At 46.0% G+C, this 25086-nt stretch overlaps 1 protein-coding gene across 2 annotated transcripts in view; it reads right to left on the bottom strand.

Moving 5' to 3' along the window:
* col27a1b (collagen, type XXVII, alpha 1b) overlaps window positions 1-25086 on the bottom strand; it is a 605111-nt gene that overhangs the window by 446369 nt on the left and 133656 nt on the right. For both annotated transcript variants that reach the window (XM_078550110.1, XM_078550108.1), the window contains exons 6-7: window positions 23015-23068; window positions 20572-20625 (exon numbers count right to left, since the gene is read on the bottom strand). In XM_078550110.1, coding sequence (XP_078406236.1) covers window positions 20572-20625; window positions 23015-23068 — 108 coding nt within the window. The remainder of the gene's footprint in view (window positions 1-20571; window positions 20626-23014; window positions 23069-25086) is intronic.

The raw sequence follows: 25086 nt of genomic DNA, 5'->3' as shown, positions 1-25086 counted from the left end.
GAGTTTCCCGCATCAGTCCCTTCCTGCCACTCACTTAACACGCTACAGTTTTCCTGTTGCCCGGAATCAGTCACGCGGCCTCCCATGTGATTGTCTGGGTCCGCCTGCTATCTTTCCCACTCCAGTGGGCTCCACTAAATTCTGCCCACTATCCGATCATTAGCAGATTGCTGTTTGAGAGAGTTTGCTGTGCGTATATTGGCTGCGGTGTTTCCCACATTACAACAGTGACCACACTTCAAAAGTATTTCATTGGCTGTAAAGCACTTTGAGATGTCAAGTGGTCAACTCATACTCTTTACCCTGTAAACAAGTGCTAAGGAGGCTCCAAAGATGTCAATGAACCCAGATTTGCCAGCTACAATGCACACGTGTCAATGGCAGCAGGTGTGCGTGTGTGAGAATATGGGTGAGTTTTAGAATGTGAGGTGTAAAGGGAACATTTGCATTTTTAAATAAACCAGAGTAGCTTGAATTCAAAAGAGGGGGTGAAATGTTACACCTCACCAGAAGAAGTTAAGAAACAGTGTGTTTATTTTCCCTAGGATAACTGATAAAATTAGTACTATGATAGATTTTTATTATTAGAGAGGTAAAGCCCAAAGACATAGTGAAACAATGGGAATTTGCATTCAAAGGGGAAAATATGTATAAAGGAGAGAAGGCTGTGTGTAAGGTCAGGCAATTTTAAGATCTAACACAAATGTGAAAAGCCTCCAGCCTCTAAGCCTCAAGTTGCTGTCTACAAGGAACCAAGCTGAGAAAAAGTCGCTTTGGATTTGACTATTCAGGGTATCGTATTACTTTGCCTGGGTCTTTTAAAATCTATGGGCAGAATTTTTACCTTGGCAGGCGGGCGTGCGCCCGACCCGCTCTAGCGAAAAATGATGCACGTTGATGTCAGGTGAGCATCTCGTCATCAACGTGCAGTCACGCGATATTTAGGTCGGCGGGCGCACACAGGAATCGGCAGCATGCCCGCCGACAATCAAAAAACCTATTAAGGCCATTAAAAGCATAATTAACTTAAATTTTTCATTGCCCGTCCAACCTTACGGTTGGGGGGCAGGCGAGAAGGCCAAGCAGCCTTTGCACTTTTTAGGAAACTTCATCCATGGGCGGGATGAGGCCCCCCCGCCCCCCACCCAACGCCTCCGCATAGGCAGTGCTGAGCACTGCAGCACGCGTTTCACGCTGGGCCGGCCTTAATTAGCCCACCAGTGTGAAATCACGATCCGGCCCCGATCGCGGGTGACAGTCAGCTTCCCTACCTCCCCCGCCGAGCCCGCCCGACAAGGGCAAAATTCTGCCCTATCTGCCTTACTGTTGCCTTAACGTTGGTGTAAATAGGAGTTAGATTAATCAGAGGAGCTAAGAGTTATCATAGTAGTAATTTGTACCCTATGTATGTGCTTAAAATAGTTTCTTCTATTAATAAATGTTTCATTTAATTTTGTAAAAAACTAAGAAGACTCGGTAGTCTTATTACTACTGAATCCAAGGCACGCATCTCAAAAGAAAATACAAATTGCAAGACAGTTGTGGCAGTTGTTTCAAGCTTCCCTTTGGGATTTGAGCAGCTCAGCATTTACCATCGGCTGTGCCATAACAGGTGGAGGTCATGGAGCTGTGAGTTGGACCTGTCTTTGGGCAGAGAAACGAAGAAGAAAAGAAACTAGCAATGGAAAGGTGCAACCTGCTGCAGACGCTAAGAGATATGCACCAACAGAAGGGTGATTTCCAAATGATGCGCTTGGTGATAACATATTCAACTTTACTTGAGCAGTGGCAGCTGGGAAGTTGAATGTCTCCTGTCAAGCAGAAGCTAGCAAAGTATTTTTTAAAATGGCTTGTTTATATAGTGCCTTGCTAGCAATATAAACACAGATAGTTATTTAAATGTGGACCTGGTGCAGTAAAAACCCATTCCCAATAAAAGGGAAGGGCTTCCAGAGCACTGAGAGCTGCAGCTGGTATTTCAGAAATATTTCCTGGCACAATTCTACAACATAACTGTGGAGGAATGAGCTATTCGCAATTGCAAGGACTGGTCTCGCCTAATTGATCATTAAAGATCTGCACCTTCACAAAATCTGGTGTGAGAATGAAACCAGAAGTACAGTTAAGCCCCAAAATATTTTTTTTTTCTTTTGTTCATTCTTGGGACGTGTGTATCACTGGCAAGCTCAGCATTTATTGCCTATTCATAAGCAGGTGGTGAGCTGCCTGGCTTGCTAGACCATTTCAGAGAGCAATTGAGAGTCGACCGCATTGCTGAGGGTCTGGACTTCCATGTAGGCCAGACCAGGTATGGATAGCAGATTTCCTCCCCTGAGAACATTGTTGAACCAGATGGGTTTTTATGACAATTTGTTAGTTTCATGATTGTTATTAATAAGACTCACATATAATTCCAGATTTATTAGTGAATTGAATTTAAATTCTCCCAGCTGCCATGTTGGGATTTGAACTCATGTCTCCAGAGCATTAGTCCAGGCGTCTGCAATTGACCTCATAGGCCACAAATGTCGCCAGGTAACAGCATGTGAGCCAGACTTTATTAGCTTTGTTCATAACTTAACAAAGAGAAACACTCAGTGGTTGAACTTCAAACCTGTTTGTTAAGGTAAATGTGTTTCATCACTATAAGATGTAGAGGTGAAAACTTAGGCCACGATTTTCCCCGAAATCGGCAAAGTCTGTCAGCGGGTGTAAAAATCGGCATCGCACCCGCCAACTGCAATGGCGAGTTTTTGCGCCCTATCGTACGCTCCCAGCTTAAGTAATCAGTAATTCACGGGGAGCACGCCTTATTACTGGCCTTTGATTCGCCTGCCTCGTTGTGACCTCGGGGCTCCTTATCTCCAGGCACCATATTTAAAGGGCGTTCCTTCACAGTGTTTGGACTCTCTCAGCTGAGGAAAGCTGCAGGAAATGGGAGGAAGCATGCAGCGCCCAAACTCAGTGACGCCTCACTGGAGCGCCCGCTGGATGCAGTGGTGGCCCGCTGCGATGTCCTCTACCCCAGCTCTGGACACAGAACTGCCAAAGCCAGGTGACCAATTCGGCTTGGGTGGTGGTCGCAGAGGTAGTCTGTGCAAACGCCCTGCAGGAGAGGTCAGCCACCCAGTGCTGGAAGAGGATGAATGATCTCCCCCATTCTGCCAGGTAAGTCACCCATCCCATCACTCTCAACTCACACACTCATAAGCCCATCAAACGTACTTACATGGATCTCACTTGCTACCACCTCAAGGGACATCACCACTCACTCTCACACACCTTCACATCTCCACCTGGCCCCATCTCCTCTGGAGCTTGCGTCCCTATCCTGTCCAGGGCTCCACTCGCCACCCACACATAAGAACATAAGAAATAGAAACAGGAGTAGGCCATTCAGCCCCTCAAGCCTGCCCCGCCATTCAATAAGATCATGGCTGATCTGCCCCAGGCCCCAACTCCTCTTTCGTGCCAGCTCCTCATAGCCCTCAACTCCCCGATATTTCAAAAATCTATCTACCTTCTCTTTAAATATAAGAACATAATGCCAGGTATCCTTATTATCACAAGAGTGGGAGTCTTGCTCACACTCTCTCCATCTGTCTTTATGCAGGACAAGCTGTCTTTTTTTTGTAATTCATTCACGGGATGTGGGTTTCACTGGCTGGACCAGCATTTATTGCCCATCCCTGGTTGCCCTTGAGAAGGTGGTGGTGAGCTGCCTTCATGAACCACTGCAGCCCATGTGGTGTAGGAATACCCACAGTGCTGTTAGGGGAGAGTTCCAGGATTTTGACCCAGTCTTACAATATAAAAGAGAAGTCCCACAACGGCGGAGGAGTTGCCGAGATCAAGGTCCTCTCTGACTTTGACAGGAGAGCTATCCAACTGGCCGGTGAGGATGTTGGACCGTGCCTGCAATGATGGTGAGGTCAGCGGCGCTCAACCAAGTGAGGATCTTCCGCTAAAACATCCATCAGACAACCATACTGTGAGTGATATCTCTTGTTTCACAGTCGCCTGCTATGCATTAATTATCTCTCCTTTCTTTCACAGACCCCTGGGATAGCTGCTGAGGTCAAACACAAGCCAGGCCATTGACTCCAGCCCCGAGGAAACCTCGGATGAGGAATTTGAGGGGAGCCACATCGAAGACCAGTCACAGCTCTCACCCACACCCTCCACCAGCTCAGAGACACACACCTCGGTGGGACCTAGTTCTATTGTAGCCTCGGTATCACAACCTGGGGAGCACAGCACACCATCTGCTCCACAGCAGGTGGTGGCAGGGACATCAGAGGTCCCCAGCACTCAGAGGACTGCTGGAGGCCATGGTTCTCCTGAGTCTGAGTCAGATGAGGAGCCTCTGGACTCAGCCCTAAATCAGTTGGTGCAGCTTCAGCGACAGTCAAGAGAACTTCAGGGAGGAGATGTCAGCTGCGGTCCTCAGATTGCAAGGCATGATGGAGAAGCCCGTCCACCTTCAGGCTGAGGTGATAGCGCTGGCATGCCAACACACCAAGGTCAACACTGATGGCGGCCACCATGGATACATTGGTCCAGGACATCGTTCCTGCACTGCTGCATGAGCTGCACTTCATCGCTGAGACCCTTGGTAGCATCCATCAGTATCAAATTGAGAGGGGGACAAGGCATCTTGATCTCACTCCAGCTGCCCCTTCTCTTCAAGGAGTCACCCAGGGGCCCTCAGGCACCCATAGGGAGGAGGACCAGCAGCTTGACACTCCAGAGCCATCCACCTAGGTGACTCTAGGACTCTGCAACCAATCCAAATCCCCTCTTCCTGTGGCCCCATCAGCTCCTACTCCATAGGTCGAGGAGGCTGCAACTGGCCCACAGCAGGACCCCAAAAGCAGGCCGAGGCCCTCTAGGTCTCGGACTCGTCACAGACAACTGTGCGTAGCAGTCAGCAGGTTACCTCTGCCTCCGTGGTGGATGTTGGGGGAGCAGCAAGACATAGCAGCAGAGTAAGGAAAGTGAAGATGTAGTTGCACAAAACATGGACATGAGTGTTAACACTTGTACATAATGTTCACGAATGTAAATACACTCGCAATCATTTCATGTGTCTTTGTGTATGCCTCCTTTTTATGATGGACTATATTAATTTCAGTCAGGTGTGAAATAAAAACAGAAAGTTCTGGAAAAACTCAGCAAGTCTGACAGCAACTGTGGAGAAAGAAACAGAGTTAATGTCTCGAGTCCATATGACTCTTCTTCAGAGCTGGTCTGAAACCTTGGTTACTGCACACACTAATGGCGATTGTTGGTATCCTGAATCACTCTTCTGTGTAGTGTGTTACCTTCTGACCACAGTGAGTGTCCCGTTTCAACGTCACTCTCCAGGTCACTAATGCATTAATGTAAAGTATGGTTGCTCATACCCAAGTGTCGCAAGGTTCCTTGATGTGCTGTGTTGGCTCTGCAACACTGAGGCAACCAAGGCTCCTTCGACAGCACCTTCCAAACCCACGACCACTACCATCTAGGAGGACAAGGGCAGCAGACACATGGGAACACCACCACCTGGAAATTCCCCTTCAAGTCACTCACCATCCTGACTTGGAAATATATCGCCGTTCCTTCACTGTCGCTGGATCAAAGTCCTGGAACTCCCTCTCTAACAGCAATGTGGATGCACCTACACCACATGGACTGCAGCGATTCAAGAAGGCGGCTCACCACCACCTTCTCAAGGGCGATTAGGGATGGGCAATAAATGCTGGTCCAGCCAGCGAAGCCTACATCTCGTGAATGAATAATGACCCTATCTGGTCTGCATTCCTGAGAGGTGAAGATGTGGTGTTGAAGAGAACAGGTGATGATGCTTGCAGAAAGCTCATGTAATCTGAAACTCCACGTGCCCACTGTCTCTTAGCATCTTCACAGAGATGATAATGCGCTGCCCTCAGCCAGGCAAGCATCTGACGCTCCCAAATGTAATATGATGACTCAGCTCCAAGTCGGAGAACCTTTCCACCTCGAGTTGATGAAGCCATGGCACACTTGTGTGCAGGTGCTGAAACGCCCAGCCATGAGCATTTGTAACTCTGAGCTTGGGACTATTGCGGGGAGGATGGTATCTTCACAAAGTTGGTGGACAGCGATGTTTGTCCCATCGCCTTCACTCTCCAGCAGGTTACTGATGCAGCTTGCAAATGGTGACCTCTGAGGGCCACATCAGCCTTGAGGGCTGCACTGCAATTGCTCATTGTTGCTTCTTGCAATGTGCTGAGGACCAATGCGATAGGATCGACTGTGTGATGAGCCAGAACATGGCTCTTCATAAGCCAAAGCCCCTCGAGGGCTTCATGTTGTCTTGTCATTTTGGGCTTTGCAAGGGCAAGGTTTGGCCATGAGGGCTCACTGCTTGTATGTCAGAGGAGGCATCTCAATGTCACGCAACCAAGGTCTGGTCTTGTCATTCACAGGTGTACTGCCTCCATTCTTGCATTGTGATTAATTAAATTATGCAACCCGAACTGACTCTGCCAGATGGGAGTGTCACTTTGCGGAGTGTTCCACAGCCCACACAGTCATTCGTACGCCCTGTCACAACAGCAGGGTTTCATCGCGTCCCTTGTCCCAAGTGTAGGGTTTTTTTCTCTCACCGAGGTAACACATCGTGCGTGGCTGCCTTGGTCACGATGGATCTCACTGAGGAGCCTTGCCAGATTGAAGGCGTGCAGCCGTTATCACATTCGTGATCGTCCACGTGCCTGTGCGTCTTTAAAGGTGGTGCTGTGACTGGGATGCTGGATGAACGTGTGAGGATGCAGCAGTTTCTGATGTCTTAAGCCGGAAAGACCTCCTCCGGGTAGCACATCCTTTCAGGACGATGTGAGCAAACTGTGCAACGATGCACTGTCACTTCGAAGTTCATGGCTGAAATTAGAGGAGTACAATGATCGTTTTGATGTTGGCCCATTGTGATGGAGACCTGTCCTTGAGTGTCCTCACTGCATTTTGTTATCCTCCTCCTGGAATCTTCTGGTAATGAGGGCCTCATGAGCACGCCTGCCTCATCTGGCTAGCGCAATGACCTCTTCGCCTGCCTCCTCAGCTTCCAGGACTTCATTACCCCCATCTCCTTCAACTTCCTCCTCATCGGAGGAGACATGCAGGCTCTTCCATCTCCTCATCAGCCAGGTCCTCTCCACTTTGCATCGCCAGGTTGTGTAGCAGGCAGCAAGGCACGATGATGAGTGAAACCCTCTGGGGACTGTACTGGGCCGCTCCTCCAGATGTGTCCAGGCATCGGAATCGCATTTTCAGGATCCCTATGAAATCTGGGCTGCAGCATGAGCCTCGTTATACCTTCTCCCAGCAGGAATCTGAGGCCGCCGCAGGGGCGTCATCAGCCATGTCCTTCTTGTGTAGCCCTTGTCCCTGAGGAGCCAACCCTGCATACTGTGTGGTCCCTGGAGGATGTCAGAAATATGAGACCTCCTGAGGATGTAGGAGTTGTGGACACTTCTGGGGTATGTTGCGCAAACGTGCATGATCTGTTTGTTATGGATGCAGACCAGCTGAACATTGAGGGAATGGAAGCCTTTGCGATTGACGTACTGAACTGCTTGTTGCCAGGGAGATTTAAGAGTCACGTGTGTGCAGTTGATGACACCCTACACCTGTGGGAATCCTGAAATCTCAGAGAATGCCAGTGCTCTTGCTTCCTGGCTTGCCTGATCTGTCGAAGTTGACAAAATTGTATTCATTGGCGAAAATAGCGTCCGGGAACTCCTGGGTGCTTTTGTGGGTGGGGGCTTGTGAAATCCCACAAAGGTCCCCAGTGGAGCCCTGGAAGAAGCCACTGCCGTAAAAGTTGAGTGTGGCAACGGATGCCCTCCATGTCCCCGTGGCGCCAAATTCTGCAGAAGGTGGCAAATGTGAGTGACCAGTTTCCTTGACACGCGCAGGCATCGGCGACACTGGTTCTTGCTCACCTGCATATGATGTTTATAGGCTCTGGGTCTAGCGAGGCACCTATGCATGATGGCTCTCTGGGGGTGATCCTCTGTCTGGAGAAGGCCATGCTGCCCCTTGGTATTGAGGGTTCTGTGCCTCCCTTTGGCAAGCCAAGCTTGTCCGTCACATTCTCCTCCTCCTTCTTTCCTGCCTATAAGCAATAATGCAGGCAGCGATATCACCAGGCTCCAACTTCGTGTTGGTCTCTTCACTGCAGTATCAATGAGAGAGATACAATAATCAGCACCTGTTTCCTAAGGTCCACTTTGGGTCAAGGTATCACCTGCGGTTGTGGCCTCAAGGCCCATATACACATGCTGGGGCGTCCTGGCCCCCAAAATGAAGGCCATTAGGGGGTGCGCATGAAGGTTGACCACAAACCCCCTGCGGCCAACTCCATCCCAACCCACATGACCGACTGCCGACAGCTTCAGCCCCTCGACTGGATGTTCTGCTCTCATCTCAGACGCTGGCCAAATAGTTCTGCTGTTCCATAAGACCCTTTTAAAGGGTGCACACGAGGGGTTAAAACTAGGGGAGCAATCATTGCCACTTTGAGGAATCAGTGTTGCTTGGGTGGGCATAATTGCTTCACTTGCCTGACTCCGTGCATGTCAATCGCGTTGGTGCTGAACTGTCTCAGCTGTGGCACTGCCCTCATTTTTGAACTTATTTTCCAGTTGGGTGGCCATTTACTTCCCAACCCCACTTCCAGTCATGGGTTTGCGTACAACCCTCCCCAGCTCTTCGGTCCCAGTGGAGCCCTTGCCCGAGGCCCCTGCCCTTCGCTTCGAGCTGTCTTGGCCCTACCGGAATGGAGCACAATGAAAGCCAGCTGCGCCTTAAACCTGGTCCGGTCGCTGTGCAGACTCGCCTGAGAGACCCCCATGAATCCGCACTGGCGCTTACTTCGAAGCCTTGCGCTGATCCTGGCAAGCGCCACGCTAGGATGTGCAAACTAACCTCGGCCCTCCCAGCGAAGTGCAGGTCACCAGCTACACATCATTTAAATGTTGTTGTAAGTCGCGTCGTTCTGATTTCACGTCGACGTGGGATTGAAATTCGACGTGGGGGGAATCACTCGGCGGGTAGGCCTCATAACGAGATGCAAATATACGATAATGACATTCACGGCGTTTGGCGGTGGGAAACGCAGCTCGCCATTGGCGGGGTGGGGGGGGGTGGGGGGGTGCGGCGGGGAGGGAACAATTGCTTCCTGCTTTTACGTCATCGGAAATCGCGCCTCGGGCCTTCTTTGTGATCGTGCCCAACATGATGCCCGCCCCGATCGGAAGCGGAAAATCCCGGCCCTAGTTTGCAGCAACGAATTGTGCCATCTAGTTTTTCATTTGGTTTGACATGTCATTGATTAATTTTTCAAAACTATTACCTTGTTAATAAGCATTAGTTCATTATAGATTTACACAGAGTTTCCTGGGCTTTTACTCTTATGTAAAGACCATCTTGTTTTGTATTTTTTTGATATTGGGTGGCTGGGTAACTCTTAGTTCTCTTTGATGTGGCACTTAATATGAAGCATAATATTTGCATTTAAATTGAGAAACTTGCTACAGAATGAACAATTAAATATGGTTTACCATCACACACATTTTGAAGGATTGTATAAAAGAAACTATTTTTTCAGCTAATTGCTTTAAGGAATGAATCCTGCAGTCAGGTCATTGTAAAATGGTCAAATTAATTTGAAGCTTGCATGTTCAGAGAATCATAGGGCGGTGACAGCACGGAAGGAGTTACAGTATTGAATCTCAACGTTGACAAACTGAACCTGGAATAGAAATCCATAGCTGGTGCCGTAGATATAATGAAACGACACGGATAAAAGGTCCAATGCAACGTTTCACTGGTATGACACTAAAACCTGTCGTTAGGCATTTTACTATGGTAAAGATGCTATAAAAATGCAAGTTTTTGTTCATCTACACTGATACTTTACTAAATATTGCATGTCAGTGTGGTCAAAGATGGTAATACAGTAATACTGCATGGTATATCCTTGAGCCACTTGACAACAAAGCCAATGCCAATAGAGAGGTCTCATTACATTTTATGCAGAGAAATACATGATTATGCATTTTTTTAAAAATTCATTCATAGGGTGTGGGCATCACTAGCTAGACCAGCATTTATTGTCCATCCCTAATTGCCCTTGAGAAACTGGCAGTGAACTGTCTTCTTGAATCGCTGCAGTCCATGTGGTGTAGGTATACTCACAGTGCTGTTAGGGAGGGAGTTCCAGGGTTTTGACCCAGTGACAGTGAAGGAATGGCGATATATTTCCAAATTCGGATGGTGATGGCTTGGAGGGGAACTTCCAGGTGGTAGCGGTCATGGGTTTGGAAGGTGCTGTCTAAGGAGACTTGGTCAGTTCCTGCAGTGCATCTTGTAGATGGTACACACTGCTGCTACTGTGCATCGGTGGCGGAGGGAGTGAATGTTTTGTGGATGGGGTGCCAATCAAGCAGCTGCTTTGTCCTGGATGGTGTCAAGCTTCTTGAGTGTTGGAGCTGTACTCATCCAGGCAAGTGGAGAGTATTCCATCACAGTCTTCAGCTGTTCACTATACTGAATTAAGTACTGAACATACTTCACCAGTCCATGCTCAGAACATAACGTTAGGTGTGATTCTGAAATTGAACAGTACTTGTTGAACAACCCTGAGTGTACTAAGAATTTCACTAACAACCAAGTTAAGGTTCTCAGTTGGGCTCGCAATGTAGCTCACTCACGCTTGCTAGAAGCTACATATATTCAGGATCTGTCCTCTGTAGGTAAAAGGATCATGTCCAAGCATTTTTTTTAATTCATTTATGGGATTGCTGGTTAGGCCAGCATTTTATTGCCCATCTCTAATTGCCCTTGACAAGGGGGTGGACAGCAGTATCCTTGAATTGCTACCATCCATGTGGTGTAGGTGCACCCACAGAGCTGTTAGGGAAGGGGGGAATTCCAGGGTTTTGACCCAGCAACAGTGAAGGAACAGTGGTATGGTTCCAAGTCAGGGTGATGAGTGGTTTGGAGGGGAACTTGCAAGTGCTGTTTGATACAATGCACCAGTCTTTGGGACTTACGGCCTATGTACCTGGCATTGCAATGGCACTGAAATTTATCGACCATATTACTCATTTGTGTGGCAGGCAGGACACCTCTCTGGCTTGATGGCAGCATCCTGTTTGTGGAAAATTCCACTTGTGTGGCTACTGCACAGTAGCAACCTGAAATGGCTAGCTTTACCTGTTGCTCAAACTTTTGCAAACCCTTAGCCTTCCAGCATAATTTGAGGTAGACTGGGCACTTCTCAGGTCCAAAGTGGCGGCCTTAGGTGCCATGAGTGTGCGCGATACACAATGTGCAATGATCTGATTGGTGTAGTGATTATCCCACGGGATAGTTCTGATGCTCCCTATTCCGGCATCAAGCTTGTACAATGAGCAAATGGCTCAGGCCCTTGAGGAATCTTCAGTATAATCCATTAATCAACTGATTCAGCTATAGCCAGGGAAGAGATAATCCTCATTGATTTGTGATGTCTGCATATTTTTTTCAGGCCTGGATCAGAAGGGAAAATTTTGCAGGAAAGAAATGATTTTACAAGGGCAAAAAGACATTTTTGCCTAATTAATACACACCCACATGTGTGTGGCAGAAAAGAACTGACACTGAGCGGTTATTGGAAACAAATTACCCAGCGTCAGATCACATAATCCCTCACAAGTGTGGATTGAAGTGAATTATGTAACCCAGATGTCACAAGGTGGATTATTTATATTTTTACTGGAATTGGTAAGAGTTTTTAAATTGGCTTGTAGGAGAAATAAACTACTTTTGAAAACTGCATTTGCAAGATAGATGCAGATGACTCATAATTCCAGATTCTACAACTGACACACGTTTACAGATGGAATACGTGGCATGCCTGTAAATTCATGTCACTCAGTATAGATCCTAACTGGTCTCTTTTGTGAAGACAATATTAAAAAGAAAAAATATGCTTAAGACCTTATCCCTAAGCTGTAGGTGTAATATGACTTACCCTCTAAAGTTAGGATCTCTTCTGTGCTATGGCTCACTTGGAAGTACTCTTGCCTCTTTTGGAAGTTTGTAGGTTCAATTCCTACTCCCGGGCTTGAGCACACAGATCTAGACTGACACTCTGGTGTAGTACTGAGGGAGTGCTGCACTGCTAGAAATGCCATCTTTTGGGTGGGATATTAAACTGAAACCCCATCTGCCCCCTCAGGTAGGCGCGAAAAGATCCCAGGGCCACAATTTCAAAGGAGAGCAGGGGAGTTGTCCCCAGTGTTCCAGCTAATATTGATCCCTCAGTCAACATCACAGAAAACATGGTCATGGTTGATGTTTGTGGGGACCTGCTGTGTGTAAATTGGCTGCCACATTTCCTACATTATGACAGAATCATAGAATCGTTACAGCACAGAAGGAGGCCATTCGGCCTACTGTGTCTGTACCACTTCTCTGAATCAGCAATTTGCCTGGTGCCATTCTCCTGCTTTCTCTCTGTAACCCTGTTTCTTTTCAAATACTGTAATCATCTACTTCCCTCTTGGAAGCCTCAATTTGAACCTTCCTCCACCACACTATCAGGCAGTGCATTCCAGGCCCTAATCACTCACTGTGTGAAAAATTATTTTCTCATATCACTTTTGCTTCTTTTGCCAATGACTTTAAAGCTGTGCCCTCTAGTTCTCGATCCTTTCACAAATGGCTACAGTTTCTCCCTATCTACTCCGTCCAGACCCTTCATGATTATGAATTCCACTAGCAAATCACCTCTCAGCCTTCTTTTCTCCAAGGAAAAGAGTCCCAACTTCTCCAATCCATCTTCACAACTGAAGCTCCTCATCCCTGGAACCATTCTCATAAACCTCTTCTGCACTCTCCAGTCCTTCCACATCCTTCCCAAAATGTGGCAGCCAGAACTGTATGCAGTACTCAAGCTGAGGTCGAACTAGCATCTTATATAAGCTCAGCATCTGAGTGTGTCTGCGCACTTCAAGGGTACTTCATTGGCTGTAAAACTTTTGAAATGTCTGGTGGCTGCGAAAGGTGCTATATGAAGGCAAGTTTCAAAATTATTAATCGGTTCGATGGACAAATTTTTAGCCCACTGACAGAAACTAAAATTGTGCTAAACCCGTTTTGGAAAGTATGAGTGACATTAATGGCATGGAGTCACATGTTCACTGAAACACGCTGTTTTTCAAATTATACTAAGTTGCCATAAAAATGACTGGCACTCGATAAATTGTCCCCATAATATGGACGGAAGCTCCTCTGAAAAATGTACGAGCATGCAACTGTCATGTGACTGACTGGAATGAGCTAGCTCAAGGGCTGACAGGAAAATGTGATGATTGCAAAGAAACTAACTCGGATTTATTTCAACTCTCCATCTCCACGATCAGAAACCAGTTTTATATTACTGGATGAAGGTTCCACCATATTTCACATTCGTAGGTTAAAGGCAGTGTTCCAGAGGAAGGCCTGGCTCAGAGTGCTTTTCATAACTTAACATTCAAAATCTCAGCTTGCCTGCAAATATAGTCAATGAAAAGTTCACTGATCCCCAAATGAACCAGCAGGTAATCCAAGGTCTTAGATAACAATAAACAGCCATGTGGTAGTACAGCACTTGAGTATTGCTGAAAAAGACATTGGGCAGAATTTTTTGCCTGTCGGGCGGGCAGGTGGGCGGGCCCGCTGACCCAATCTCCGGCGGGCAGGGGAGACGATCCTCGCCGGAGAAGCGGACTCCGCTGCCATTTTACGTGGGCGGGCCAATTAAGGCCTGCCCAACGTGACGTCCGGCGGGAAGCGCTATGCGCTATGCGCTTCCTGTGCAGGCTGGGGGGGCGGGGGGGGGGGGTGATTCCCCAAAAGTGAAAGGGCACTCTTTCGCGCATGTGCATGGAAGAGCGCACACCTCCCTGAGGCTAAGTGCTGCCTCAGGGAGATCGCTGACACTTTTAAATATAGAAAAAATTGGAAAAAAAAAATTCCTTAACATGTCCCCCCCATATGTGACAATGTCACATGAGATGGGTCATGTTCATAATTTACGTAATAAGTTTATTGAACTTTTTTAAACCCTACATGAAACCTCATCCCGCCGGTGGATGAGGTTTCATGTTTTTTCTATTGCCCGCCAGGGCTCCTGGCCTGCCCGCCAACCTTAAGGTTGGACGGGCAGGCCCTTTAATTGTATAATTGATCCTGTCAATGGCCTCAATTGGCCATTGACAGGTCGGTGGGCCTGCAGCTGATTTTGCTGTGCCCCCACCTTCCTGAAAATTTAAATGGGGCGGGATGACGTTGGGGGTTCCGCCCCCTGTTCGCCAACGGCAAAGTTCTGTCCCTTGTGTTAAAGCTTTTCGCCTTGCATTTATCAGGGCAATTGCAAGAATACCAATGTCTGGGGAAGCAACAACCTTACACTGTGTAATAAATACACTTGCTTCCTCTATTGTGACATCAGGATCAGAGACAACACACTCATTAATTCACCAGCCATTCCATATTAGTATAGGCAGCAAACCTGAGGTTTTACTTTCATATCTTATATAGAAATAAACTCTGGAGACAATAGTACAAAATTACCTCTATAAAATATCTGTGGGTTTATTTGCTTTGCTGCACATATTAGCTGTTAAATGAAAGTTATTTTTTCCTTCTTTTGTGGGGCCCTCGCAGGATATCACCTTTTATAAGGAGTATGTGCCAGGCAATGACCGTCTCCAACAAGAGAGAATCCACCTCCCCTTGACATTCAATGGCATTATCATCACTGAATCCTCCACTAGCAACACCCTGGGGGGTTATCATGGACCAGAAACTGAAATGACCAGCCACATAAATACTGTGGCTACAAGGACAGGTCAAAGGCTGGGAATTCTGTGACAAGTAACTCACCTCCTGACTCCCCAAAGTCTGTCCACCATCTACAAGGCACAAGTCAGGAGTGTGATGAAATACTCATCACTTGCCTGGGTGAGTGCAGCTCCCACAACACTCAAGTAGCTCAACACCATCCAGGTCAAAGCAGCCCACTTGATTGGCACCCATCCACCATTTTCAACATCCATTCTCTCCACCACTGACGTACAGTGGCAGCAGTGTGTACCATCTACAAGATGCACTGCAGCAACTCACCAAAGCTCTTTCGACAGCACTTTCCAAGGGCTGCAGATGGTTGGGAACACTACCACCTGCAAGCTACCCTCCAAGCCACACAGCATTTTGGCTTGGAACTATATCGCCATTCCTTCACTGTCGCTGGGTCAAAATCTTGGGAGCTCCCTCTCTAACAGCACTGTGGATGTAGCTGTGCCACATGGACTGCAGCGGCTCACCACCACTTGTTCAAGGGCAACTGGGGTTGGGAAAAGTGCTGGCCTAGCCGGCGATGTCCACGTCCCATGAATAGAATGAAAAAACAAAATCAAAGAACGGGTGAGATCACTTCAAGAAAAAGCAGAACATCATGAGCTGGAGTCTAGTGTCAGCTGTGGCTCAGTAGGTGGCACTCTTACCTCTGAGCTACAAGGCTCCAGCTTCAAGTCCCCACTCCAGGGCCTAAGCGCGAAAATCAAGGGACGCTCTAGTGCATTACCGTGGGACTGCTGCACTATAGGGTTAGCTTTTGGATGAGGCCCCACCTGCCTTCTCAGCTGGATGTAAAAGATCCCATGACACTATTTTGGAAAAATATCCTTCAATCAACATCACAAAAAGACAGATTATCTGGTCATTATCACATTGCTGGAACATGCTCTGTGCAAAGTGGCTGCTCTGTTTCCTACATTACAACAGTGGCTACTCTTCAAAAATACTTCATTGGCTGTTAAGCGCTTTGGGATATCTGGTGGTTGTGACGAAAGGGAGAAATGTTTTGTAGGAGTGTGTAAGGAGGACATCAAAGAGTCACAACTGGAAATATTTAAAAGCAAACTGTTAAAAGGACTAAAAGTAAAATGTCACCAGACACAGAAACATGTATCTCTGAAAGCTGAAGGATGCATTAACCATAAATTTTCCAGCACAATTCGGAAACGGGAGTTGAGCTAAAGACTGGAGAGTGGCAAATATAATCCATGTTCACAAAAGATGAAAGGGATATGTCAAAAAATAAAGGGATGGACTGAGATTAAAATTTGAATTTCTGGAATCCAGGAGGACAGAAGGGAAGGTTTCAGCCCAAGCCAGGGCCAAGAATTTGGGGTAGAGTCAGATAGACTGGGATTCAATCCCATTCAGATTGATCCTCCAGATTACAGCATGGAGGCTGAGATCTGGTTTGGCTTGCGCAGTGTGCAGAGGTCAATGCTCATGTTGGGAGTAAAGGAAGGTCCACTTGATCAATGGGAGCCTGTAGATCACACTTTTAGGTTTTGTCTAGATATTTTCCTTGTGCTTTATGCAAGGGCCACTCATGATGCCCTTGAATCTATGCACCAGGTGTAACCGTTAAGCATCTGATGTATGGAAACACAGCCTGGTGACAAACATAAACCTTTGGTTGCTGTTCTATGCTTCCCGGATTGAAGTTCATTGGTGATCTCTGAAATTTCTCGAGGGGTTCATGTTATCCGACTGTTCAACACTAGCAAGGCAGAGGGATTGCAGTAGCATTCTCAGTAACTCATGGAGGAACCACAGGTGCCATTTAGAGTGAAAGGTAAAGAATTATATTACACTTGTATTAAACCTTAGTTAGGCCAGACCCTGGAGTACTGTGTAAAATTCTGGTTGTCACATTCTAAAAAGGATACAGAGGGTGCAAAAGAGATTTACAAGAATGATACAATAAATACAGGGGTGCAGCTACCAGGAGAGGATGAACAGGATGGGTCAGTTTTATTCTTGAAAAGAGAATGCTGAGCAGTGACATAATAGAGGTCTTTAAAATTATCAACGTTCTATTCAATCACAAACCAGAAATAATGGGCTGGATTTAACAGAGGGTCTTGCCCGTTGGTTATGGAGCCAGCAGGAGCCTCGCATCACCTCTTTCAGGGAAGGCCTGCTGAATTCTCCCATTCGTTCATGGGACGTGGGCATCGCTGGCTAGGCCAACGTTTATTGCCCATCCCTAACTGCCCCTGTTCAGGGGGCATTTAAGAGTCAACAAGATTGCATGGTCTGGAGTCACACATAGGCCAGACCAGGTAGGGACAGCAGATTTCCTTCCCTAAAGGACATTAGTGAACCAGATGGGTTTTTATGACAATCGGCATGGTCATTATCAGACTATTAATTGCAGATTTTTATTGAATTCAAATTCCACCATTTTTATTGAATTCAAATTCCACCATTTTTATTGAATTCAAATTCCACCATTTTTACTGAATTCAAATTCTACCATTTGCTGCAGTGGGATTCAAACCCAGGTACCTCAGAGTATTACCCTGGGTCTCTGGATTACTAGTCCAGTGAAAATACCACTATGCCACAGCCTCCCCAACTGGGCAGTGGGGTGCCTTCCCTAAGATCAAGGACCCCATAATGGAAGACCCGCCCACCGAGAGCTGCTGGCCAATCAGAGGCCGGTGGTGGCCCCTGCCCGTAATACACTCACCCAAGGCCTAGGATTGTCGCTGGATTCCAGGCAGAGGTGAGTGAGGGAGGGTTTTTTTTATTCATTCCAGGGATGTGGGCTTCGCTGGCTAAACCAACATTTGTTTCCCATCCCTAGATGCCCTTGAGAAGGTGGTGGTGAGCTGCCTTCTTGAACCGCTGCAGTCCATGTGGTGTAGGTACACCCACAGTACTGTTAGGGAGGAGTTCCAGGATTCTGACCCAGCGGCAGTGAAGGAACGGTGATATATTTCCAAGTCGGGATGGTGTGTGACTTGGAGGAGAACTTCCAGGTGGTGGCGTTCCCATCTATCTGCTGCCCTTGTCCTTCTCGATGGTAGCGGTCGTGGGTTTGGAAGGTGCTGTCTAAGGAGCCTTGGTGAGTTCCTGCAGTGCATCTTGTAGATGGTGCACACTGCTGCTACTGTGCATCGGTGGAGGGAGTGAATGTTTGTGGATGTGGTCCCAATCTAGCGGGCTACTTTGTCCTGGATGATGTCAAGCTTCTCGAGTGTTGCTGGAGCTGCACTCATCCAGGCAAGTGGAGAGTATTCCATCACACTCCTGACTTGTGCCTTGTAGATGATGGACAGGCTTTGGGAAGTCAGGAGGTGAGTTACTCGCCGCAGGATTCCTAGCCTCTGACCTGGTCTTGTAGACACAGTATTTATATGGCTAGTCCAGTTCAGTTTCTGGTCAATGGTGACCCCTAGGATGTTGATAGTGGGGGATTCAGTGATGGTAATGCCATTGAATGTCATGACGAAGGGGTGGCTCTCAGCCGCCCCCCTCCCCAGTACTAGGTCCCTCAATTAGGCACTGAGTGGCTTTGAATGAGGAACCGCAACCTCCCAACCCCCACCACACCCCCAGGAGCCTTCAAGCAGCCCCGCATGCATTTGCTTGTCATGCTCCCCACATGGCAAACCCCCCCACCCACCGCTGGGCAAAAACCAGTGGCAGCGGGATGAGACTCTTAAGCGGGCATTAATTGGCGATGGGGAGGCAAAGCTGTCCACGCACCTTCTGGCCATGGACTTAATCAAGATGGAGGCGGGAAGGTGGTGGAGTCTCCACCCACCACCCTCCTGCCTGATTAAATGCCCCCCCCACCACCAAACCCGGCACAGGGGACGGCATTAAATTCTACCCACTGTTTCCACATGCAGAGAAGAGCAAAACTAGAGGCCATCAATATAAGATTGACACAAAATAATGACATCGGGGATTTAAAAGAAACTTCTTTCCCAGAGAGTGACGATAAGGAATTCATTACCACAGCTCCTGGTCTAGCCTACATGTGACTCCAGACACACAGCAACGTGGTTGACCCTGAGCAAGGGCAATCAATGCTGGCTTAGCCAGCAATGCCCACATCCCATGAATGAATCAAAAAAATATATCCTGTGTAAAATTAAATTAAAACTGACTGCTCCATTCACACCTAAAGCTCTGTTGTCCACTCCGAGAGTAGCTTCAATCATGTAAATCAAACATACGAGGGCATATACTCCAAAATTAGCGCTTTCCAGTTGCGGAATGGGGGACAAGGAAGCAAGATCCGTTACATCGGGCAGGCAGGGGGAATAGTGGCATATCCCAACCTCCCCCAGCTCACTTTCCAGAGGATACCCTAGCTGGGTGTTCCAGGGCAGGGATGCCTGTCAAAACCCAAAACCTGGCAGTGAGCCCTGCTCACCTGAGGGAAATTTGCAGACTTTAAGTCATTTTAATTTGGAGCAACTCCACTTTGCCCCCTTCCCAAGCCAAGTCCACATGATTGATCTCAGACTTCAGCAAGCAGTTAAATATATAAGCCAGTGGTTCAAAGAGTACATCCCTGATATCCTTCAGCACTCCTGGATGAATGCCATTAGGTCCAGCAGACTGGAAGACTTGAAGAGTTTTGGCCAAGACCATTTTCATATTAAGTTCCAAGTATTCAATACTGAAGCACTGCTGTCTGTTACTACCACCAGCATAGTGCCATTTTTTTGCAGTGAAAACAGATACATTAATCATGCAACAGTTGTACCATTTCTCTCTTAATGAGTGTTCCAAAGGGAAGAGCTAAACTGTCTGAAGGCAGGAAATTTCTTCTGTAAGAAATGTATACACTTGACTTAGCCAAGTACAAGAAATTCCCACTGCCAACTACAGCTAGATGTCTCAAAGAGGGGTCAAGGTAATGACTGCAACAATGCATATCACAAAAAAGTCAGTGAGTGGAACACAGATGATCTGTGTTTTTTCTTTAATTCGTTCACGGGATGTGGCCATCACTGGCTAGGCCAGCATTTGCTGCCAATCCAAATTGACCTTGAAAAGGTGGTGGTCAGCTCCCTTCTTGAACTTCTGCAGTCCGTGTAGTACAGGTACTCGCACAGAGCTGTTAGGGAAGGAGTTCCAGGATTTTGCCCCAGCGACAGTGAATGAACGGCGATATTGTTCCAAGTCAGGATGGTGTGTGACTATGGTGGGGGGGGGGGGTCTTTTCCCGTGCCTGCTGCCCTCGACATGATAGTGGTCCTGGTATGGTGCTGTCGAAGGTGCCTTGGCAAGTTGCTGCAGTGCTGGTACACATTGTACACCAGTGGTGGAGTGAACGTTTAATGTGGCAGATGGGGTGTCGATCAAGCGGACTGTTTGTCCTGGATGGTACCGAGCATCTGGACTGTAGTTGGAGTTGCATTCATCCAGGCAGGTGGAAGGTATTCCATCACACTTCTGACTTGTATAATGGAGCCCAGTGTCCATTGTTAGACATTTGATTTGGATACAATTACTAACACAGCCAATGCATCTTAAAATCATAATACTCAATCCAATTAACCCTCTTCGCAATGATTTTCAAATCAGGGCTTTTGCCATTCCTAAAATTCATTTAAATTCGCTCTTACTCTTGATAACATAAAAAAATTAGCAGGCATTCAGTTTTATTAATGAGTAACAATCTCTGTTGCCTACCTTTCGGCCTGATGGCCCTGGGAGCCCTACAGCACCAGGTCGGCCTACGTCACCCTGTAAACAATGAAACCAAGTCTGCATGTTAAAAATATTTTTGTTATTAACACAAAAAGCTTCCACCAATTCCACTGTTTGAATTACGTAAGATAAGGTGAACCAATATGACGATCAGTGTTGTCTTTAGTTATTCATAGCAATATAGATCAATATCAGCACAGCATCCAAAGATTTTAAAGCAATGCAGAATGTAATTTGTTTATGTTCTATCACATCGATACCTGTCTAATATCTTCCAGTCTTGCCAAAGACAGTACTGGGCAAGATTTTACCTCACTCAAAACTCATTCACTTCGACAGTTAAAATCTGGCCCACTAATGTTTCAGTTGGACAATATTCTTTCCAAAAAAAAAACTATTTTGCATCTTTCTAATTTTTATATATATATATATTTTAATATATATTTTTTCATTAAAAAAGGGCAAAGAACAGAGAACAACTCCACCACAAAATAAAGGAGATTATAAATAGCAAATACAAAATTCCACGAGAGCCGACAAGTTTTGCTCATGTTCTCCATAAAATGGTGCAGATAATGTTGGCGGTTTGGTCCATTTCCGCTTTGTAAATGATATATTTAGGCTTCATTTTAGTATTATGGTTTGTATTGCAAAATCATTTATCAAACAATTCAGGTTTGTTGCTTTCATGAATCATTTATGCAACTCAAAGTGTGAGATATCAAAGCTGGATAACCACATAACCTTTCCACGTTCAGCGTCAGGTACTCCCAAGTCAAGTATACCATGGACAGGTACGGGATAAACCACTTTAACTACAACCTCAGCAGTACACCTTTCCTACTGGGACATGAATGTTCACAGTTTCTCAATTGGCAGTGCTGCGGTTCGGGAACTGAACGATCACATCCCACTGTGATAGGCTGTGAAACTGAATCCAATATATCTAGTTATTTGTGAACTGGGCTTCACAGGTCCACTTGATCAGTGCCCCAGTCAAATTAACTCTTCTCTGTCTATGGTGCACTGTTGCTGTGGTTGAAACAGATAAAATTCCTAAAAGGCCTTACAGAATAGATGCTGAGGAAATGTTTCCCCTGGCTGGGGAATCTAGAACACAGGGCCCCAGTTTCAGAATAAGGGGTTGGCCCTTTAGGATGGCGATGAGGGGAAACTGCTTCACTCAAAGGGTAGTGAAGCTTTGGAATTCTCTACCTCAGAGGGCTGTGGATGCTCAGTCATTGAGTGTATTCCAGACCGAGGTCAATAGACTTTTGCATTCCAAGGGGATTAATTAAGGGATATGAGGATATTGCGGGAAGGTGGAGATAAGGTAGAAGATCAGCCAGGATCTTGCTAAATGGCGGAGAAGGCTCAGATGGGGCTAACTGACCTATTCCTGATCCTATTTCTTCTGTATACACTATCTATATACTCATTTCAACATCTCCCCAACTTTACTTAGAGGTCACTACTACCAATAAAGACAAATGACATAGGAACAATAACACCTCCAATCCCGTCCAGGCATTCATGGCCATTCCTGCATAGTCACTGGATTAAAACACTAGTATTTCCTATCCAGCACAATGATTACATCAGGCCATGGGGACTGACCACCACTCTACAGGGTGACCAAGAATGGACAATAAATGTGCCCACATAACAGGAACAAATAAAAAGGTAGGGTCTTTTGAAGTAAAATGCCTATCAATTTGCACTGCCAATTGTTATCAATCTTTTTATCTCAGCAAATATCACTATAGGTGGTTTTACTGGTACTGGTCATACACAGCACAAAGCTCTTTCAATCCAACTTTCAATCATTTTTTCCCTCAATTTTCTTCCTTTCCCTCCAAAAGGCGCTGACTCTTATCAGAGTACAATTCCACAGAGAGATGATCTCTGATGCCTTATTCATAGTTGAGGTCCAATAGTGAGTGTTGTCAAGAAAGTTACAAATACACCTCACCGCTGAGTCCATCTCGCCCATCATCCGATGCCTGTACCTTGCAGCAAGGTTCAAAAGACAGCAATCAGAAGCAATCGCCTGGTTGCTTGTTACTCCTCCTCACACTGGGACACTGAGAGCAACAATGGCTTTCCCATTACTATCCAAGCTCATATCAATTAACAGCACAGACCAGGGATTGAAGCTGGGACCTTTACAACCTGCACGGTCCAGTGAAGCAGTATCTTTACCAACTAAACCACCAGGATAGTGTCACACCAATTCAGTATGAAAGCTATTGTTAGGTTTTCCTTTTATTTAAGATGCTGGTGTCAGCATTAGTACTGGTACTTTATTTTAACGAGAACAGTAATTGAAAAATCATTTTCCCTCTATAAGGCGCCTTATAACATGTTTCTGTGCTCTATGAATACAAACTGTTGTTGGTATTACGGTATAATTCTCCAATCTAACCTTTTGTCCATTGTATGCTTTCCCTGGAGAGATGCCAGGTTCACCTTTATATCCCTGAAAGAAACAAAAGGGTAACAGTTAACAGATGTTAAGTTAACTCTCCTATCCTTCTGGGTCATGAATAATTCCTCTAGCTGTTCCTTAAACTCAGCTAGATTCACTAAATGAAATACCGAGTACTGCCTTCACTAGGAGTACAGAGAGTTCACATGGATATGTTAAAATAGCTGCCAGTATTCCGACATGAAAAATTCAACGTTTCATTCAGTATTTCTTCTGAAACATTCTTACTAAGAGCAGGAGAAACTTCTTATCATGGTTAACAATATTCTATCGTCTGTACACAGGAATGTGAATCCTGGGGTAAAGTTCAGTCGGTCATTATGACCTTATTACAAGCACCAAGACATCTGTATTTGTATTAATGTTATTGGACCATCGGTGTTTCAATGATTTAAAATATATACGTTCCATTTGGTAAACCCTTTGGTTGAAAATTTCAATGAGACAAGTTGGTAAATGGCTGCATGTCTTTCATTTGATCAAATTGCTCCCCATCTTGAGCATCAAACTTTTTCATAACTGTATCAGCTGTGGCTCAGTTGATAGAACACTTGCCTCTGACTCAAATGGTTGTGGGTTCAAATCCCACTCCAGGACTTGTCCTGCACTGAGAGAGTGCTGCATTATGAGAGGGGCTGACTTCCAGATGAGATGTTAACCTGAGGCCCAATCTGCCTGCTCTTGGGGATATAGTAGATCACTTGGTGTTATTTGAAGAAAAAGCAGGAGAGTTATCCTGGCCAATATTTATCCCCCCCCAAAACTACATCAGAAAAATTGAGCTTGCTGTGTGCAAAATTGCATACAATTCCTGCATTAAACAGTGACTGCACTTCAAAAGTGCTTTAAGACATCTGGTGCTTGTGAAAAGGGATATGTAAATGCAAGTTTTGTTTTCCTTAATTAATATGTCTCCTCAAACATTCCTGTTAATTAACCTGCTGACATCCTGTGTTGTAGGTTGACTTGTGAATAATCAACACTTAGGCAAGGTATGAAAGATGGATGGCACTCATGGAACCATGGAACTTAGGCCCTTCAAGACACAAGTGCTGAAAATGAACAAGTGAATGACTGAACGAACGTGAGTATGTGAGTGTGATTATACTGGACAGAGAAGGTGGAACAGGAAGGCTCAATATGCAGGTATTTTCTAGAACTAGGGGTCACTGTTTAAAAATAAGGGGTACGTCCATTTAAAACAGAGACGAGGCGAAATTTTTTTCTCTCAAAGGGTCGTGAGTCTTTGAAACTCTCTTCCCGAAAAGGTGGTGGAAGCAGAGTCTCTGAATATTTTTAAGGCAGAGTGGATAGATTCTTGGTAAGCAAGGGGATGATAGGTTATCGGGAGTGGGCAGGATGCAGATTTCAGGCTATTGTCAGATCAGCCATGATCTTATTAAATGGTGGAGCAGACTCGAGGGGCTGAATGGCCTACTCCTGCTCCTTGTTCATATGTTTGTATGACATCAGATCTGCAAAGTGAGTTTTAAAAAATCCACGGTAGTGGTTTTCTGCTCCTTACTTGCTAAGCTGTGGCTTTCTGTCCATTAAAGAAAGTGCAGAGTTGGAAATTGCAAACTGACCAGCACAACAGAGGAAAACCCTGGAATCTAAAATTCATCAGCATAATTTTCTATTTCAAAACCTCGGGTTGTGTAATACAACTATTTATATTAAAAGATGCACAGTAAAACACTGGCTGGCTTGAGGAGCTGGAAGAAAATCCATTGGCACAAGAGACCAGAAGCTGAGAGTTTCTATTCAGTTTTCCTTTTGAAGCAGCTTCACTATGTGGGCAAACAAATAGTTTCTATTTTTAGAAAGCCTTAAAATCGGTTGAGTAGCTTCATGTGATTCTGTTCATCTTCACAACTCTTCAACCATTCTTATAGTTTTGGGAAGTGCTCCAGGCAAGGTCTTGGTCATGTGTCATGTAACCAGACAAAGCCAACAAAACTGATGAGGAGTGGGGCAGGATTTTCTCTGTGGGCTTCTGAACTCTGCTG

Source organism: Cetorhinus maximus, chromosome 10 (genome assembly GCF_964194155.1).
Source record: "Cetorhinus maximus chromosome 10, sCetMax3.hap1.1, whole genome shotgun sequence".
Taxonomy (NCBI): domain Eukaryota; kingdom Metazoa; phylum Chordata; class Chondrichthyes; order Lamniformes; family Cetorhinidae; genus Cetorhinus; species Cetorhinus maximus.
This window is presented reverse-complemented; position numbering and strand designations above follow the sequence as displayed.